Raw genomic sequence first — 21150 nt, 5'->3', positions numbered from 1 at the left:
ACTCATGAGTGATGTGTGCAAGGAGTTTACTGTCACCTGTTCTGTTTCTCTGTGTCCAGCAGTCTCTGGATGTCCCTGGTCCTCCTCTCAGCCTGGTTCTTCTCGTCCTCCAGTGTTGACCTCCAGGCTTCCCACTGTCTCTCCTTCTCCAGCAGCTCGTCGTTCAGGGTCTCCAGCTCCAGAACCTGCTCCTCCAGCATGGTGCACGTGGTCTTCAGTGTCTCCAGGTTCTGATATAAAAACAGGATTTAGATGAGAAACACTGTTGATATCCGAATGGTGCCAAGGACACAATTCAACATCTCAAGTTGTTATTCTATATATATATATATGTATATATATATATATATATATATATTTATATTTATATATAATATATAATATATAATATATAATATATAATATAATATATAATATATAATATATAATATATAATATATAATATATAATATATAATATATAATATATAATATATAATATATAATATATAATATATAATATAATATATAATATATAATACATAATATATATATAATATATATATATAATATAGATGTATATATATATATATATATATATATATATATATATCTATATATATATATATATATATATATATATATATATATATATATTCTTATAAACTAAAAAGAGGCCGTTTTACAATGAAGAGATAAAGACAGAAATGTAGTTCAACAGCTTCAAAGGTAATGAAGGACTTCTGTTGTCGAGAGATTATCGCATAGCCTCAAACACTATAACTGCTCATTGACTAATTAAGAGATGAATGTTTCCCCCTGCATTGGCCTTGTTGTAAAATAAGGATCTCGTGGTGGTGATGTATTTTCCCTCTGCTTGGTTTGGGAAATCCCTTGGTAGCCACTTCCCCTCGGGAGGGTTGGAAGGACACTTCTTTGGGAGGCAGTGACAAAGTGCTATTCAACCCACAGCTTGGGGGGCTCTGTCCCCTGACCACCACTTAGTAGTAGAAGTATCCAGATCCTTATAAGTAAAAGTAGCAATACAACAATTTCTAAATAAAATTACTACAGAATAGCTATCAAAATAACTTGAGTGTTTACAAAGTAATATTACTAATATTGCAGGAAAATGACTCGTTTTACTATATTTTATATCATTTTATTCAGTACGGTGCATCATCACAAAGGCAGAGTTTTAGTGTTGTAGCAGGTAGCACATTTTAACTACGTTACATTCTGTTGGGTAGTTCCTCTATGACCTTTCACCTGCTGTAGCAATGAAAGGAAGACCTGGCGAGGCAAGTTCTATAGCATGGCGTATAAAAAATGGCATTACACAAACACGAGATGTCCACTCCCTGGTCTTTCTCCCACCAGAACCTGCTGGTCACAGGCCATCATGCAGAAAGGTGAGCGGGGTTAAAAAGCTGTATTTACAGTAACTTCTTCATTCACATGTCAGACATTCAGTCAGCCATAGCGCCATAACATCGCACCGTACCGAAAGTAAATCACAACCCCAGACACGGGGGCTTATGGGGAGAATTTGATGGCAGCTTAAACAACATAGTTTGCCAACTAACTTACCATGTAAATGACTGTGTGTACCTTCAGTTTTAATTCATATCTCCTCAACTGTTTGACATGTTTGGCCACGGAACGTTTTGTTATTCACAGGGCGTACACAAAGTGCTGTGTGTTATGTCTCACAACGCACTGCTTCAGACAAAGCATTGGGAGACAAATATAGCCTGTGCTGGTGCTGCAGCAAAACCACGGCCCTCTGAAGTCCAACGCTTCCACGGCTGACACGACCTGGGAGTGATGGGATGACACATCCCTCCCACACACCACCCTAACCCTCGTCTATGACTTCCATTGCTGGTTACACAACCAGCAGGACGGGAGGGCGCTACTGGACACCCACACACGGATCCTCCCACAGGGGCAGCACACGCATCACACAGCCTCCTCGCTGCATCCAGAATACTGCACATAACAATGCTGAATTATTCCCAGGGTTTCTGCTGCCTGATTTACACTTAACACTGTCAGAGCTGAGAGACATGTCTAGGTCACCTGTCAAAGGTAGTGCGGAGATATCACATAATGTGAGTAAGTGGGAACCTGGTGTCTGACTGGCTGCGAGTGGGAAGTGGGCAAGGGGAAGGAACCTGAACTGAAGGAAGGAGCACAACTGTCTCAGACAACAGACAACTGTGGGTTGTCTCTAATGGCAGCTGATATTTTGTGGCAATTTTCATGCAGAAATAAAGAAAAAACTATTTGACTATAGTGGTTAAAAAAACTGGCTCAAAAGTTTGATTGTTTGTGTTTCATTTTGAGCCATTTTAGGGCACAAACTCCTCTGAAACCGCTCTGAAATACATCAGTATCAGCCAATTCTCTCAACAGATCAACACAACCCACCAATTTTGGATAATTGAGCATTGCATGTCCACCCAAAATTCCTTTCTTTGGACTGTTGAAGAAAACCAACATGAGAAGAGAAGGAACACACACATAAACCAATAACCAGAACATGACCACCAGCAGCCCCGGTACCTGTTTCTGGTTGTTCAGGTGCATTTCACGGTCGGCCACCTCCCGGCGCAGCCTGTCCACGTCCTGGCTGAGATGCAGCCGGTCCTCTCTCTCGTCGGAGGCCTCATCCAGCTGCTTGGACAGGTAGAAGTTCTGGCGGTTCAGCTCGGCGTTCTCCTGAGTCAGTGTGGTCAGCTGCTCCTCCAGATCTGTGATTACCTGCAGGAAGTCAACAGGACTCTTGACCAGGAGACCAACGACGAAAACAAAATCAGGATTTTCTGAAATAATTTCTGCCCTTTAAAGTTTTTTTGTCTTTGTTTTGTCTCTATAGACAATAACAAATATAATATTTCTGTCTGAAACAGATATGACTGAATCAACATGAATTATACATTCGTTTGTTTACATTTAAAAGAGGCTACATTCATTTCACAGGTCTCGCTTACATTGTGCATATAGGCACAGCATTGAGCATATTGTTATTGTTCTACACAAAACATGTGTACCACGCACAACTTCCAGGTGGCGGAGGGGGGGGGGGGAGGCAAAGCTTTTAAGTCCATAAATTAGCTGCCTGTTCTGTACTGACTCAGTGCTTCTGCTCCCCCGAGGCAGGGGACTGACAGCAGCAACTAAATACTTAAGGCGGGGCGAGGAAGTCAAAGCTGCAATGGACAGTGGTGATCCGGCAAGCCTCTATATTTACTTTACTTGTCTGTCATCCCGATCTACAGAGCAACTTGCAGACTTAAAGTAAATCACATCCGCAGCTTTGCATCCTCAGCACAGCTGAATACAAATTGCTCAACACTCTTTGTGAAGGCCGTGGGCGTAAAGCAAAGAAAAGGCCCAGCGCTTAAGAGGCTGTTAATCAATCTTGGAATTTCCTTGACTGGAATGAATGTTACATTTACTGTACACTGCTAGTACAACATCTGCTCTGTCTGTGAAACAGACTGAGCAGCAGAGGTGCTGTGGAGAGTGAATGCACCTAAAGTTGGTTTTCTCACAATTTATGAATGTAACCACTTTTACAAAAAGCATTGCTGCTGAGATATATGGGTGACTGATATGGATACAACTGCAATATATAGAGATAAAGTCAATTTGCAGTTCATTTTATTGAGAACATATTCATAGAACTAGATGGAAATGTCTTTCGGTTGATCCAGTCTAAAAGGAGTCCTCTTTGATTTAAACATGGCTCACAACAGTCTCATACAACTGAAGTATGAAAGGATGGCTACGTTAGTAGAGACAGTACAACAAAATCTCTGACGGTTGAAAAATGTCTGTAGTCCCAGACTATTACATTGTCTTATTGCTGACTCTAATAACTCTAATAGTAAGCTATCTTCACATAAACCAGATAGAACGGGGACTTATAAAAGTCTAAGAGTGCCTCGCTGAAATATCATTATTACACAGTAAACCGTTTGTTTTGCCTAATATTAGCCCGGTATATTTAGAGTTAGGCAAGATACCGAAAATGAATCGGGACTAACTGGCCCTCTGAGGCTACACTTCTCCCATATTACAAAATCAAACCCATAATACAAAATAATTGGACACAGCAAAGACATACTGACAGTGTGAGTATTTCTGCAGTCTTAGTCGTGTGGCTAAAAATAAAATGCATGCGCTCAGCAAATTTCATTGCAGGCGGCTGATTATGGGATGTCTTGTGTGCAAAGTTGACATTTTGGCCTGAAGATAGCACAAGAGGAAAGTTCATGGTATGTCCAAAATGGAGTTATCCTTTGAAGGGGTGGAACGTGTTCAGAATATTTAAAGGAAAATGGCTCTTTGGTTTTGACAAGTCTGTCTGTGCAAATGGAAACAATAGCGTGACGTACAGCCGGTGCTGAGGTAGATCGGGCACTAAAACTGTCAAGGAGTGGCAACAATGCTTACGATTGAACATATTTAAAATACTGGTACTGGAATCATTTCGTTTATGTAAAAAGGACTATTGGATCTTAAAACATACTCAATTTTGTATATTAAAACTAAATGGAAGAAGAACAGAGTGAAGTGTACCAGATCACATAATTGGAGGGAGTTTGGGAAATTTGTGTCATGCTGGGAGAACTGGGTTGACAATGTGATGCCCTATATGCCAGATTTCCGAGGTAGGGCAATGGAATAAAGGAAGACCATAATGGTCTTGGTGATTATTCCGGGTAAATGAGTTTGTAGGCACTCAGATCAATGACAACATCATTTCCTCAAGGTTAGCGGGACACCAGGGCTGCACAACAACACCACCTCTTATTGTCCAACAATATAACAGCCTTGGGATTGTAACAGGCTTTACCAAAGCCCTCATCGTCTGTAAAATAGACACAGCTGTTGAATAGCTACAGTCACTGAAAAAGATCTTTCGACAGTTGATGATGTATCTTGCTATGTGAAGCATCAGGTTGACTTCACATGATGCCTTATTATCAAAAGCTCTGGTGACAAGATAGTGTGGTTTTGTAAAAGAGGGGAAATAAATATCTCTGCAGACATGGAAACGGAAATAATCAAACAATGACACATTTAAAACTCTTCTTGCTAATTGAGCCTGTATGTGTGGACTGTGAGATGCTGTGTTGGCTGAGTAAATCACAGTGTTTCCTGGTAACGTTTATCACAAGACACCATGACGCACGAAAAAACAAACCAGAATGTTCAGGAGCCAAACAACCTTGATAACAGGATAACAGCCATTATCTTCCTGTTACTGTTCCTACCGGCTGGTTTTGGTAATGGTAGCTCACTTAGCTGTTAATGTGCACAAATGCCATCGTGGAAACAAACAACTCAATTGAGGATGAATCTCCCACTGCCAACAGAAATCCTTACTTTGGCCACAGACACAATGTTTTGGGACGTCTCTGAAAACAGTGTGGAACTATGGTCATGTGTCCACCAACCGAGAGCAGTTAGTGCTATATTCCCAACAACACGGACCAACAGGAAGATGACGGTGATGAAATGGATGATGTGGTTAAGTCACAGAGAAAGTACGAGAGAAAGTATGGTGAGCGGCTTACGGCACAGCTGTCTCTCAGGGCATCAAACTTGCGTTGTATCTCATCTCTGTGTGCCTAGCAGGTATGACAAGAGAGACACAGGGACAGATTTCAGGTGCCTGAGTTACGTAACATCACAGGAGACGTGATCTCGTGTACCCTTTTACTTTCTCTCTCTTACTCGGAGTACAGTGATCTCCTCCTCAGCCTCTGCAGTGGTCTCCTCCAGCTCGGTCTTGGCCTGCCGTAGTTGGTTCTCCAGAGCGTGGCGAGCTGCCTGCAGGTTGCTGATCTGGGATTCACGCTCCTGCAGCGACAGGGTCAGATCTGAAACCTGACGTTTAATCTCCAGCTTCTGTTCCTCGTTCTCCAGCCCGATCTACAAAGGGAGACAGAAAAGGGCCATCCAAGGTGAGTGGAGGAGGACGTGCCTGTGTGCAGAGGGGCAGACTCTGACTATTCACCTCGACTCTGTAATCCACATATTGAGATTTATAGCCTATAAAACTCACTTTCTGATGTTTCAAAATAAAAGTCCTCTTCAAGATCCCTGCACTGATCACATTATAGTACACTTCACAACTCGATCCCAACAATGCCATGTCATATGTCACATTTATGTATTGTACATAACGGTTTTTTTCACCTTTTTTATTCCTTTTCTTAAATGGCTATTTTAATTCCTTCTTATATTTTGTTATTATATTTTTTACGTCCATCTATTTTTCTTTCATGGAGCCTCCCAGCGAAAGCATTAACTGGAGTTACAATAAACATCTTGCATCTTGGCCAAACCCTCCATAATAATAATTTTAAAACATTTTATACGTTGTATCTGGTTTAACCTGCGTGTCTATCAACACATGAATCCCACTTCACAACCAGCTTTCTGCTCCAGCTCCCTCTAATACCTCCTCACCTCTCGGAGCCGGGTTTCCTGCTCCAGCACACGACTCTTATTGCTTTGTTCCTGCTGACTCATTTTCTCTAGATGCTCCTCCAGTTTGGCATTCTGGGCCTCCAACTTCCCAGCCTGAGACTCCAGGTAGAACTTCTGCTGTCGAAGCTCTGAGATCATCTCCTCCTGAGCTTTCCTGCCAAGACCACACATACTTGTGTGCAAAAAGTTCAATAGGAGGCAATACAACCTGGTATTGTGCAATAATGTGTACATATACTCCAAGGACAAAAAAAAACAAGGTACTTTCCAGGTATCATTTTATACAAGCAATGTCTTTAACCAATCTCTTTTCCATGATCTTATATTCTGCCATTATGACCGAAGCTTATATTTTACTTGAGAGAATCAATACATCTTTAATTCAGACATTACTTCATGGATAGAATATCAAGAGAAAAGCTTTCGTACTGCTTCTAATGTTTATTGTCGCACAGAAGTATTGCGCATCAGTACTTACATGTTTTTCTGTGTGTAGACACTGCTGTTGGCTGCCAGTTTGTTGGCCTCTGACAGCTCAGCAATTCTCTGCTCCAGGCTGTTCGTCTTAGAGTCCATAGCATTTATGGTCTGAACAGAAATCACATCTTTACATCACCGGCTTTGATCGGTTTCAGATTAAGGGTCATTATTTTGTGCTCGACAATAACCAACCCAAGATTATTCCAAACAGCAGAAATCTATGTCAGTGTGATAAATGTTAAAATACCCCTGAGATAGTGTCGCCGCCAAGCCGGTCAGTTCTTACCGCCTTCTGTTCACCGATGATGCCGCACTTCTCCCGCACCTCCTCCTCATATCTGCTCTGACTGGACTCCAGCATCTCCTTATCAGCCATGTCCGCCTTCATCTGGGCCTCCAACACCTGCTCAATGCCAGGCAGCCCACAGAACCATAACCAGGATATCACTTAACAGGACAGAGAATGGCGTGAAGATGACGTACTGTAGATCTCCCAAGCATAGAGTCCACCCACAACTCAACCAGCTAAAGTAGGGGCTCCAAACATAGCACAGAGCCATTCCTGCAAGTGCAGTACTACAGGATACACCTGCCTGCTGCTTTACGTCTGCATATGAGTATTTTACCTTTATCTTGTCTTCATAAAGCTTCTCCTTCTGCTTCAGATGAGTCTCAAACCGCTGCGCCGTGGCTTGCGTCTCTCGCAGATTCTCCTCCAGCGCCTACGCCAACATACACATATGTTATGCATATGACTAAAAGTGGAAAGAAGTACTTATAACCTGCTTTATTTTTTTTAAAGGGTAATGTACTGTACAAACCTTTTCTGCCACAACAACAAAAAATCAGTGAGGCGAGTAACGATGACCGTAGAACAAATATTTAACACTAAAATATTGACTCATTTGAATTAGTCTCAAAGTAATACTGTATAATATCACATTGAGTGAAAGAGGTAATATTGATTTAAATGTGGGATAAATGGTTTCCATTCAACTGGAACGGACCGGTAACGTTTTGATTGATACAGTCATGTGATGCAGAGCAGACGAACTGCCTGAGTTTACTTCAATGTGAACATTGGTAATGGCATACTTATGATGCAGTGCAAACCATAGTCATCCACATCAACAAGGTCAATCTGACTCTTTCTCGACGTTTTTCACTTGTTGTAGCAGGAAAACACAACTAATACACAATATTCAAGCTTTTATAACTATCTCCCCCGTTGAAGTTGGGCATATTCAGGGCAGTAAGATGATGTGATCAATCTCTGTGAACTAGAAATGATCTTAATTTGCATAATTATATATATGTTAGGGTTAATTATATTCTATGTCTCACCCTTACATATGCAACGAAACTAACAGAAGAGTGAGAGAAGATGTTGATCAAACACAGTCAGTGTACGCCCACACTAACTGAAAGCCCTTGTGTGGACAATATTATGGAAAACTACAGATTATTATCATATATTGATAAACATGAGGTTTTACATATTATGTAAAATAGCACTTCCTCTGCAAAGATGACAGTGAGCTATGTTTATCTCACACCTCCTCTGATTATTTTAGCTCCACACAAGTGGTGAAAGGTGGGTTACCAGAATCTTATCTGCCATGTGCTGAATGTGCTGGGCCTTGCTCTGGATCTCCTCCTTCAGTTTAGTCTCCCGACGCTCGACAATCTCCAGCCTTTTCACCTGGTTCTCAAGAGTCTTCCTTCCATCCTGCACAAAACGGGCACAGGTAACACATTCAAGTGTAAACTGACTTATTGAATAGTTCTTTTAGTTTTAAAAATGCAACCTTAGGTTTAAAAGATCCATAGTCTGAAATAATGTTTTTTTTGGTATGTGGGCCTCAATGCACATTTTCAAAAAAATGCGAATAAGACTTAAGATTACCACTTAAAGGAAGAATTGATGATGTTATGTAGCAGCCGCAGCCATTCGGCTTGTTAGTGATGCACCTCTCCAATGTTTATATCTCATTTTTCCAGGTTCCTCACAATGGTTCCAAAGATTCCATTAGCATTCATGTGAGATGATGTGAGAGGTCTTCGGAGCTGTTTAAACTTGATGTGAGTATTGTCTCTCGTCCAAATAAACCAACGCTAATTACCAAATGTACATGTCTAGTGCTTGATGTGAAGTGCTGTTTAAGAAGAACTCATAACAACCCCCCTCAAAAATAAAGTGATATGTAACTTCATCAAAAACCTGATTGGTTCATTGCTTTCACAAAAATTAGATGGACGTACGGTCACATTGCGCTTGACTTTTGACAACCAAATTTGAATCAATTCATCATTGAGTCTAAATGGACGTTTGTGCCAAATTTGAAGAAATTCAATGAAGGTGTTCCTCAGATATCTCGTTCATGGGGCAGGCGCACGGACAACCCGAAATACTAACTTAAAGGCCCGTTGGTTTCGTTTTACTGTGTGAGCCTTACAAACATGTGAAAGCAAGATAGCTTCACAAAAACCACATGAACACAGACATTTACTCTTAAACTCTGATTAACTGCGTCAAACATTCAGGCCATCTGACATGCTATCATGCCATCACAGCACAAGTGTTCCTCAGAAGGTGCAAAAACAACATGTTTACAAGACACCATATGGATTCTTTGTGCTTCGCAGACAGCCAAGCCAGATTTATTCATGCAACACTTTAAACAATCCAGTCCGTGATGCTGCAAAGAAAAAGACTGACAAGATACACAGAATAACGAGAAGAAACAGGTAGGGGGCCAGAACACACACACACATACATATATATATAAATATATATATGCTAAGCTGTGTGTATGTGCACTACGTGCATGATAACAGAGATTTGTGTGTGTGTGTGTGTGTGTACCTCAGTCTCACGTAGGCGTCTACGCAGGCTGTCACTGGAGTCTTCTTTGTGCTGTAGCCTCTCCAGATCTCGCTCCATGCGATCTTTGGCCACTCTCATACTCTGAAGGAGATCTGTAGCCTCAGCACTGGCCTTTAACGACTACATGTCAGAGGAAAAATATCACTCAAACAGCACATGCTAGTAACACAAAGTCAAATGTAATAGAAGGTTTATATTAACCTTGTCTAATTTACAAACTCTCATGTCCAATCTCTGATGTAACATGCCACTGTAGAATGATTATTAACAATTTAATTATCAATTAAGTCAACCTAAAAAAACAACGTTTGAACATGTACCAGTATAATAAGTGTGTACAATGTGTACAATAATGCAATATATTGCTTGTATGAAATCAAACTACATTGAGTTATTATTTCATAGACTAGTTTGCATTGAGTCAGAAGTAGATCCGTTCCTAATATCAGCCCGGAATATCAGCACCACAACCTCGTGTGCTCTTTGCAGGAAGGATGGCACTTTTAAATGTTCATTTCTAGGAAAAGACAATTAAGACTAAATTATCTTTTGATTGCTGACAATTAAGCAGTAACTCCAGTTTTAAATAGACAGCTTAATAGTTCCCGGGCCAAAGACCAAATCTGACTGTAGACCACAGTTTAAGAGAGAGAGACAGAGAGAGAGAAAGAATGAGGTCAGGGAGGGTGAAGAAGACGTTAATACACTCATCTGAAAGGGTAAAATGCTGTTACATCTCTTGCATTTGGGAGCACAGGCTCATATAAATGATGCATTCATCTTCCCAGCACAGCTATTCTATACCTTGGCAAGCTTCTCTTGAAGATCCTGGATCTTGGTCTGCTGCTCAGCACTGGTCTAAAGAAGAACACATGTAGTCATTGTGATATGTACAGACAGCAAGATATTCAAGCTTATCATCCTTTGTCAATGTCACTTGAACTTGTCAGTGTCCTTATCGAGACATATTTCGCCATCCTCGCCAATGACAGAATCTAATTACGATGAAATGAACTTCCTACCTTCTCTAGCTTGGAGATCGTCTCCTCTGTATCTGCTTTTCCTTGCTCTTTGACCTGTGAAGATAAACGTAACTCTGAGATCTCTCCTGGTAATGATCATGCAAGTCGACAGTAACGTGGAACATAATGCCTACAGGTGAGTTAAATATGATTGTATCATATTGTGACATTGAGTTACACCGTGATAACCTCTTTCTAAGCAAATGTCAGCATAATTAACGGCGTAGACCTTCTGCATCCTGTGCTGGTAGTCCGCAGCCTTCCTCTTCAATTCCTCGCTGTTCTGCCGAGAATCTTTCAGCTCAGACTCATACAGGTCGCTGCGGCGTCGGGCAGCAGACAGGTCCTCCTCCAGCTGTCGTATGGACACTTGCATCTCCTCCAGTTGGGCATGATATTCCTGCACAAAAAGAAAATACACAGAACCCCCCAAATAAGAGGAGAGAGGACAAAGAGGCCAGGAGAGGGAAGAGGAGAGGAGATGAGAAGAGTGAGGATGAGAGGACTGGACAGGAAAGGAGAAGAGAGGAGCAATAGTTCCACACACACACACACACACACACACACACACACACACACACGCACACACACACACACACACACACACACACACACACACACACATACACACACACACACACACACACACACACACACACACACACACACAAAATGAGCAATAACATGAAGAAAGGATATTTCAAAGTAAATTCCACTTAGTAGAGACCCCTGCCTTTTCAAATTCGGCCTATACTTGTATGCACTTTATTCATAATTAACATTGAACTTTTTCTTTAGCAGCCATTAAAAGTGCCCCTCTGCCAGTGCATCAAATTTAGAGAAAGTGACTTTTTGGAAGTGAAAAATAACTTCTCCATCAGACCCCATGTTGTTCGACCTAAGAAGAAAATGTTCGAGTTAGAAGCCACTGCATCATTTATGTATGGAAGCCCGTTTCCGCCACTGTGAGGAAAAAATAAAGGTCCTGTTATCTCGAAATTTCGACTTACTATCTTGAAATTTCGACTTACTAAGTCAAAATTTCAAGATAGTAAGTCGAAATTTCGAGATAACAGGACCTTTATTTTTTCCTCACAGTGGCGGAAACGGGCTTCCATATTTATGAGAACAAACTAATGCATAACAGATGTATTTTAAATGTGCTGCTTGTACAGAAGCACTTTAAAACTCCACACGATGATGAGGTTCGATGCATGTTATTAAAAAGCTTGTATGAGAGCCATTATATGTCACATATTGTCTCTCAGGGAGTACAGAGACACTCTAAAAATGGTATCAAGTAATATAAAAAGGCAATGAACAAAGAAAGGAAAGTGTAGAGAAAAAATGAATCAGTCAGAGTCACTTAAAGTCTGTTTAAGAGTATTTAGTCACAGCCTAACAGATCCAATTTCACCCTCCTCATCAGTGTGCCAGGGTAATAAAAAGTAACATCCTTCCAAGAAACTGATGCTCAACCGACACAGATTAGGATGAGTGAACAACATCCGACATGATGAAAACAAAAATAGTTTAGCTGAAGTGAAACGGGAGGTTGAATAAATAACCGTGAATGAATCTCTGAAGTAAACTGTCTCCCATGTTGGCCTTCCTTATGAATGGGAACTGACTTCTGAGGGTCAGGTCAGAAAAAACACAGATTATTTTGGTTGATACATTTAGGGGCCGTTAAAGTGCTATTACCTTCTAACATTTTTGTAGTTTTAGTTATTATTTGTGAAATTGTCTCTTTGCATATATTTGCAGGTCTTATCAGCTTTGGCACAGATTGCATTTCTTGAAAAATGAATCCATCTCAAATCTCTCCTGTTTGTTGATCCAACACTGCAAGCTTTCTGCATGGAAATAATAAACACTGCAGTCATATGACAAGGCGTAGGAGACAGATGCTTTTCAAGATGAAATGCTGGATTTAGCTTTAGTAAATAAATAGCCAGCTGAGAGGCACCGATGGGAACACAGAGCCACATAATATGCATTAGCAGCAAACTATGCTAATAAATTTGAGTCTTTTTCTTTTAATCATAATTTATCGATCGATGGTTTGCTTTGCTTTTTTGACTGCGGTCAGTTCTGCACATCCAGTTATGAGGTGCTAGGATTAAACACAGTCTGATGAGGTGTGTTGTGAATATCTCTCTGACAGTGTTCAACTTTAACTTGTGCCTGAAGACAGTTCACTGGCAAACAAGGTCTTGACATACGGTATATTTGAAGAACCCCTGGACAGGAGACATAAACTGACTGTCGCTTTCAATGCATGTCAAAAATGTCAAACCAGCAATCGAATAAGTCTGTAGACATTGTTGCTGTGCGAGGCCGTAAGCAGCGTGAAAGAAAAGTCATACTCAGCTTATCAGGCTCTGCTCTACACAGTAACATGCTCAAATTAAAATAGCAGTATTGCTGAAGACAAGTATGCGACGCCTGAACACCTCTTTCCCCAGACACTTCCTGCAGCTCCTCCCGAGGGATCCCCAAAGGCCTCAGTATGCTTAAAATGAGCAGCAAGGCGGATAGTCTAACAGGGTCTGACACCCCTGTCGCACAAACTTGGGGGGGGGGGGGGGGGGGTCTAACAATTTTCGTGTCTTTCCAAAAACGACAATCCGACAATCATGCAGCAACTGGCCAGGTGTGTGGAGGTGACAAAGAAGACAGGACTTGACGTTCTCAGTCGAGCTCTCTTTTTTTCATTTTTCACACAACTATTTCTGTCAGTGCAACACCATCGAGGCATTCGAGGACAGACTGTCTGAAAGTGTTCCTCCTTATCCCCATTTGAACAATTGATTTGATTACATCAAGACAGTGAAGACATGCAGCCACAGAGGAGCGAGTTCAGGGCGGCAGTGGGAAGTATAGGCAGGCGTTTTTACCCAACCCAATAAACACATTTGTCTTCAAACCGTAGTTTTTTTCAGGCATAACCTGTATAGGTTCCCAATTTGTTTAGCCTTAAAACAATAGTCAGGTGCTCATATGAACGTTGAAATTGAGGTTTTTGCTTGCTGTAATCATTCCTCCGGTGCGTACTGGCCATTAAAACCCCTTCATACTGTGATCCCAGTGTCAGTCTAAATTAATAGTAAGAATGAAAAATAGAAAGTACCTGTTTCAACGTTCAAATGGACGCCCAACTACACCTCTAAAGGGGGGCAGCAAGGGGGCTTCTGCCTGGACTCCTTCAACTGCCTTCTCTTGCCAAGGAGCAAAGCCAAGGTCCTTTTGGATTGCATGCAACACCCTCCTTTTAATAAAGTATTGTATACATGCAATGCATAACAATTTGAACTGAGTTAAGATCAATTGGTGCTGGTAAATTGCGTTTTCTACGATGGAAAGTAAAGTGCGTGCACAGTATGTTATTAAATGCAGATTTTCTTCCTCAGCAGAGGAGTTTATTAATAGAAGAGATGAATACAAGTTCTCCTCGGGGACAGGGTGCATTCCCTTCACATAGATACATCATTTAATTATTGAGGTATATTAGGTGATGTTCTGTTTCTTAAACAATGCGAGGCCCCAGCACCTCATCACGACAGCCTGCCCACTGCATCAGTGCTCTCAACACTCGTAGGTATATGGCTCTCATCACCATAGCAACCACTGCACAATGTATTCAGTGCTTAGTAACCGGCACTAGTGTAGGCTGAGCAAAACAGGTTGCTTTTCTATTACCTTTAAAAAAAAATAAAAACAACGAAACCGGTGCATAATGCCAGGAAGATGATTCTTCATGCTCGCTATCTGTTCTGTCCTAAACTGTCAATCTTGTCAATCTTAATTCTCACAGTTGGCAACACTCGGTCATATGGTGCTGCCACACACGCAGTCATATACGTAGACACACGGACACTCGTACTCATACACACTCATCACATCTGATTTCAGGAATTACGGGCTGTGTGTAGCTCCCCTGTCTCTTTCTCCATTATTAGCATTCCTGATTCCGGAGGGATTCACACTGAGTTGACCCAGCAGACGCAGTCTTTACACGTTATACAGACGACTACTGATTGTTTAATTAACTAGTGCACGCCTTTCTTCTTGCAAATAACTGAATAAACAATACATTTAAAGTAAAAGTTCATTCATCAATGAATTGTAAAGTCAATATTTCCCCTTCAAACTCCTCAAATATTTTAAATGTTCACAACCACATGATATACAAACCACTTTCAACGAAACACTGGCGATGACCTGCATCATTATGTTGTTGTAAAAAGGATCGGCAAGAATCACAACAACAACTTACCTAACTCGTACTGTCATATGAGGCATTTATGAACATGTTGAGGTGTTATACTGCCTGCACTCATGTGTCTGTCTAATCAACACTCGCACCCCACACACTCAGCCTCGGTGACTTGACCTGCTCCATCTGACTTTCATTATGAAATACTCCTAACCTGCTTCTTCACTGACAGATCATTCTTTTGGCTTTTCTGCTTCATGCATTACATACACTCTAGTAAACCCGTCACTGCAGATAGTGAAGAAGGACTGAGTTCAAACCACTAAACGGAGGTAGTTTCATTTGTTTCAAGAATAGCACAGTGAACAAAACTTGAATGAGATCTTAAGTGACTGATGTTAGATAGTTGAGTGATTTCAGTTGTGAGCCCACATTGGAGTAAATAGTATACATTTCAACCCACTGATTCAATGACACCCGAGATGCCGTCTTACCTGCTCTTTGATCTCTTGAAGCTTGTTACTCTGCTCCCGGATGTCATGCAGGAGCTGCAGAGCTTTATCGTCCTCCTGTGACACCTCCATACGAGCCTGCTCCAAACTGCGCTTCAGACTCTGAAGCCAAGACACACAAATGTTCAGTGGGTGGATCGTTTGTTGGGTACACCCAGCCAAAACTCAATGAAATGTAAAATGCAGCGTATAACTCTGCAATGGCTATCATGAGAAGTTTTGGTTGAAATACTTCTAAATGGGTGTTGATTCTACTTTATGGTATTTTTGTGGTAAAGTGAAAAGTTTGATCCCCAAAAAAGGCACCGTTGCCTCAGCAACCTCAAACAAAACACTGTCCGCTCTTCAGTTTTTCTAAAGTCTGTGGCAACGAAGAACTGTTCTATCTCTTCCAGGTTTCCAAACAGAGGCATGCAGCCGAGTGAGAGAAGTGTGTGGCACTGTGAGTTGCACACAATGGCAGCAGCCCTAAAACAGCAGGTAACATCAGCATTTTCTCATAGTTTCCCAAATGAGAAGAATGTGAGCGCCAATTAAACATTATTCTTTGGGATACAATAAATGTACTTCTCAACCAGCATCTTTTTTTGTTTTTTATAAATCAACACCTTCACCACTGTATTGCATTTATCTTTCAACAAGCATCTTTTATCTATTTTAAGTTTAAAGTTTAGTGAAAGTTAACAAATGCTTTGGGTTTTGTAGGCCTAGTTCATTTTTAAGAAAACGAGATGTGATGTGTTTTTTTAGGCAACATCTCCCAGCACTGCTATCCTTGTATGCACACAGACATGTAAAGAAACACACACACACACGCACACACACACACACACACACACACACACACACACACACACACACACACACACACACACACACACACACACACACACACACACACACACCTACACACACACACACACACACACACACACACACACACACACACACACACACACTTGGCACACGTACAACAGTCCATGTGTGTCCCCTGTAGCCCTGTAGGGCGACTCACAGTGCATTCTGTGATGTAAGTTGCCAGGTCCTGTTCCAGGATGGTCCTCTGGCTCTCTGAGGCCTTCAACTCTACGTCCTTCTGCTGCAGCACCGACTCAAGGTCAGACATCTTCCTCTGGACAAGTGAAATCTCCTGCTCAACCTGGAAACAAGGACGTAGCATGGACCGGACTTTTCTCTGACAGTTTAGTATCATTTCATGAATCTGGGGCCCATGGATGTAAGAAGGTAAATGTGTCTTTTTTCAGCGTCCCTTGACAGTGTAGCTTTAAGGATGTCGTCTGTTTAAAATATAAACAATATTAGTAACAATGTACTTGTAATATTTGTTTGTGTGTGAGTGTGTGTGTGCAAGTTCATAAGACTGCACTTGCATGGTGGCACATGTCATTGGTAGCGATTGATGATACAATTAGATATGCCATTACAGCGTTCCAGGGCCTGAGGAGCATTGGAAACCAGGAAAACAGCATTGCTGGCAGCACAGCCACAGATACGCAGACACAGCACTTCGTGTATGGTAGAATAACACACAGTCAGTACGCAGACACAAGCTCACAACAGTACAATACATGGTAACATTGTACTGGAATCCAACCTTCCGAAGAAACAAGATTTCCAATTTCCAACACATTAAGAGACAGATGTAGAGATATATGTTAATAACACAGGTCAATGATGGATTACAAGATAGATGGAAGTAACAAAGGACTGTATTCTCTAACTCTAAGCCTGTACAAATGAAACAGATCCATGCCACAAGGACGGCCCTATTTTCACAAAAAGTCAGAGAGTGATGTGGACTACTATAATAAGTAAACACACACACACACACACTCCAGCTCAGCTACAGTGTAGAGGCAAACTGACAAACAAATGGCTGATTTTAGCTTGTTCTGGAAACAAACTCTCACCATGTGAAGAGTAATACCTGTAACATGTGTCCAGCAAGTCTGGCTGTTTTGTGTTTTTAATGAGGCTTTTCCAGTCTTATCTAGAGAGTTGATGGATGTGTAGCCACTAGTCTGTAGGAGAGGAGAGCGTGGAGAGAGGATGGGAGATGGGGAACAGGGAGAGAAACATGATGGCAAACAGTCTTTATGCACAAGCTCTTGTGAAATGTGAAGGGCTCACTCAATGCTCTTATGTAAAACACTTTACAGTAATCATACTGTGTAGATTAGACTTTTTCAATCAATTGGAATTTGAAACCAAGAAGAGCAATTAGCAATCAAGTACTGAATACTTAGACTTGAAGACTTGTATACAGCAACGTGATCCCACAGATAACAAGCAGATACAATATATTGTTTACAGGAGATCCATAATGCGCTGACCAAATATGGACTCATATTGTAGCTGAACAGAGTCTATGAATAGCCTGCTTGTGTTCACACAACAGCCTCTTTTACCACCGCTGGATATATTTGGCAGCTTTTGTGATGAAGAGGTAGGCAGAAGAATGAGCGACAGAGGGAGAATGTCTATTAAAAGCAGAGGCTCACCACCCACTCCTCCCTACAGTAACACGCTCAACTAACACGAGGATTCTAGTGGATTGCTTCGTGGTTTTACTTTTGCATGATTGTAAATTGTCATATTGTCTGTTGTAACATTGCCTGTTTCCGTGCTCTATTGTGTATTCTATCTGTCTCTAGAACCATCACATTGCTGCCCGGAAGATCACATGCAGTAGCATTGGTGTCAAAAAAAAACAAAGCTAAGCAGACATTGCAGATGAACAACGGATATTGTGAGTCTCTGGTGCTTGCTAATATTTGCCCAGAAATGTCACTGATGTAATCATTGTGCTTCAAGGGTCATTTGAGGGGTGAGTTGTTCAGTAACACAGCAGGCCACACAGAATGTGACCGAGCTGCATCAGAATCCTGCTGCCTGGTACTCCAGTTTCATCGACATGACATGAGGCAGGAGCAGGTGGTTTGTCATGAGTGACGATGGCATGAGCAAAGTGTTAGCTGAGGTTAGTTTCCTCAAGCAACTGGCTGCTCTTCAGCCTGTAGGCACATTGCATCAATGGCTGTCTGGTTTAGAGGAGATGTGGAAATGTCCTGTTCGTATTTGATGCTCTGAAACCAGGTGGCAAGGTAGTTGGAGTACGTATGGCGTCTGAGGAGCGGACCTTGATACGATCACCGCCCACAGCCCAACACTTAGACCGGACCTGCTGGACCAAACGCCACCAGAAGCGAAAGTCGGCTGCCAAAGAAGAAGAGGGAGGAGAGCAGAGATGGAAGCTAAGCTAACCCGGCTAGGACCTAAGGCTATTCCATCACCCAGTCTGCTCCTGACTAATGTTCACTCGCAGGAATATTCAGGCTAACCCAGCAACGGGAGGTCAGTGAATTCTTTGGCCACATCTTTACAGAGACCCGGCTCCATCGGGGCATCCCGGATCAAGCTGCAGGACAGAGCACAGGACCGCGGCGGGACAAGAGGAGACGGACTCTGTGTTTACATCAATGATGTTTGGTGCTCAAAGATAGTCAAAGTCGATGAACAATTTTTCCCTGATGTCACATTTTTAATGTTAAGATGTAGGCCACAGGTTTTGTTGTTACATTCCTCCTGACGCAAATTTAAAAATTCCAGAATGCACTACTGTTTTGTGTTGTCTGTCATGTTTTTCTTGTGTAGCAAATAGGCTACAACTGTATTTATTGTGCAACCCCATGTTGCTTAATGGCAATAAATGATCCTTGAATCATTGAAATGGTTTTAACCTTGCTGGTGGGATCTCCCAAAGATTTTCACGGAAGCCTTTTTTCCCCTGGTTAATGTTTGCTGGTTGCTCCTCTGAGCTCCAACCCCACTAATGAATCTCATCCATCTATATGTGCTGAGGCACAAACAACACTGCATGATTTAGTGTTGTATACTTAACAACACTTTCCACAGCAGCCAGCCACTGGTAAAGTTGGTGGTAACATGGTGCCATCCTAGCGTCAGAGGCACCAGATGGGACTCAGATCTGGCTGTCTTCCTCTCAGACTCAAGTGCTTGCTGACTGCCCATAATGAGCTGAGCTAACAGACCGTGCAGCTGGGCCCCTCCTCTGCAATAGTTATCTCCCTGAAAGCAATTACGAATAACTATACTTTTAAAAGCTCATTACAACTACAGGAAGGCCAGTTTCACCACTGAGCTGGCCTGTGTGTGTTTGTTGAACATTTCCATATTGATGTTATTGAAATATGACGTATGCATGTTTCATTCCAGGAAGCAATATAATTACCTGCAATCAGAAATGTTCCATGTTTAGGAGAGCTCATCAGCAACAGAACAGTAACATTTAGAGCAACACTGGCTTCCACGTCAGTCGAGGAGCTCGTTTCTGTTGGTTGAATAATGTGTGCTGGTCTGTGAGTCAGAGTAGTTGAAGAGGAGAGTGGAGAGAAGTTGCATCCCAGTCATGGTGTTGCTCTACATCTGTATGGGCTCTACAGCTGTATGGGCTCTACATCGGTATGGGCTCTACATCTGTATGGGCTGTACATCTGTATGGGCTCTACATCTGTATGGGCTCTACATCTGTATGGGCTCTACATCTGTATGGGCTCTACATCGGTATGGGCTCTACATCTGTATGGGCTCTACATCTGTATGGGCTCTACATATGTATGGGCTGTACATCTGTATGGGCTCTACATATGTATGGGCTGTACATCTGTATGGGCTGTACATCTGTATGGGCTCTACATCTGTATGGGCTGTACATCTGTATGGGCTGTACATCTGTATGGGCTCTACATCTGTATGGGCTGTACATCTGTATGGGCTGTACATCTGTATGGGCTCTACATCTGTATGGGCTGTACATATGTATGGGCTCTACATCTGTATGGGCTGGACATCTGTATGGGCTCTACATCTGTATGGGCTCTACATCTGTATGGGCTGTACATCTGTATGGGCTCTACATCTGTATGGGCTCTCTACATCTGTATGGGCTGTACATCTGTATGGGCTCTACATCTGTATGGGCTCTACATCTGTATGGGCTGTACATCTGTATGGGCTCTACATCTGTATGGGCTCTAAATCTGTATGGGCTGTACATCTGTATGGCCTCTACATCTGTATGGGCTGTACATCTGTATGGCCTCTACATCTGTATGGGCTCTACATCTGTATGGGCTGTACATCTGTATGGGCTCTACATCTGTATGGGCTCTAAATCTGTATGGGCTGTACATCTGTATGGCCTCTACATCGGTATGGGCTGTACATCTGTATGGGCTGTAGGCAGCAGTCAACCACAGACCTGTAGTGGCACAGATTCTTCTCTAAAAACAAGCTCACAGTCCTTTTACCATCTGCTCTAGTTTAATCTTTCATCCCATCCTCTCATGAGATATTTTGTGCCTATTGTCATGACAACAATAAATGAATAATACCTCAGTCATGCAAACATGGTTTTCCAGCAACTTGGTTTCCTGTTAACCGCCACAGCATTAAAGATTAGGGAAAGTTAACCTTAGCCAATCCGTAAATGCAACCTCAT

General features: G+C 41.9%; 1 protein-coding gene across 1 annotated transcript in view; it reads right to left on the bottom strand.

Moving 5' to 3' along the window:
• Nucleotides 1-19028, bottom strand: part of citb (citron rho-interacting serine/threonine kinase b) — a gene marked incomplete at its 5' end in the record, with an annotated part of 32790 nt that extends 13762 nt beyond the window's left edge. Inside the window, 17 exons of the mRNA XM_079270743.1 lie at nucleotides 37-230; nucleotides 2547-2744; nucleotides 5570-5623; nucleotides 5730-5927; nucleotides 6468-6642; nucleotides 6967-7076; nucleotides 7255-7371; nucleotides 7595-7690; nucleotides 8572-8697; nucleotides 9835-9975; nucleotides 10660-10713; nucleotides 10878-10931; nucleotides 11107-11277; nucleotides 15591-15710; nucleotides 16624-16767; nucleotides 18769-18845; nucleotides 18971-19028. Of these exons, the coding sequence (XP_079126869.1) occupies nucleotides 37-230; nucleotides 2547-2744; nucleotides 5570-5623; nucleotides 5730-5927; nucleotides 6468-6642; nucleotides 6967-7076; nucleotides 7255-7371; nucleotides 7595-7690; nucleotides 8572-8697; nucleotides 9835-9975; nucleotides 10660-10713; nucleotides 10878-10931; nucleotides 11107-11277; nucleotides 15591-15710; nucleotides 16624-16767; nucleotides 18769-18845; nucleotides 18971-19028 (2087 nt within the window). The remainder of the gene's footprint in view (nucleotides 1-36; nucleotides 231-2546; nucleotides 2745-5569; nucleotides 5624-5729; nucleotides 5928-6467; nucleotides 6643-6966; nucleotides 7077-7254; nucleotides 7372-7594; nucleotides 7691-8571; nucleotides 8698-9834; nucleotides 9976-10659; nucleotides 10714-10877; nucleotides 10932-11106; nucleotides 11278-15590; nucleotides 15711-16623; nucleotides 16768-18768; nucleotides 18846-18970) is intronic.
• Nucleotides 19029-21150: the final 2122 nt, after the last annotated feature.

The sequence above is a fragment of the Melanostigma gelatinosum genome (assembly GCF_949748355.1).
Source record: "Melanostigma gelatinosum genome assembly, chromosome: 6".
NCBI classification, from domain to species: Eukaryota; Metazoa; Chordata; class Actinopteri; order Perciformes; family Zoarcidae; genus Melanostigma; species Melanostigma gelatinosum.
This window is presented reverse-complemented; position numbering and strand designations above follow the sequence as displayed.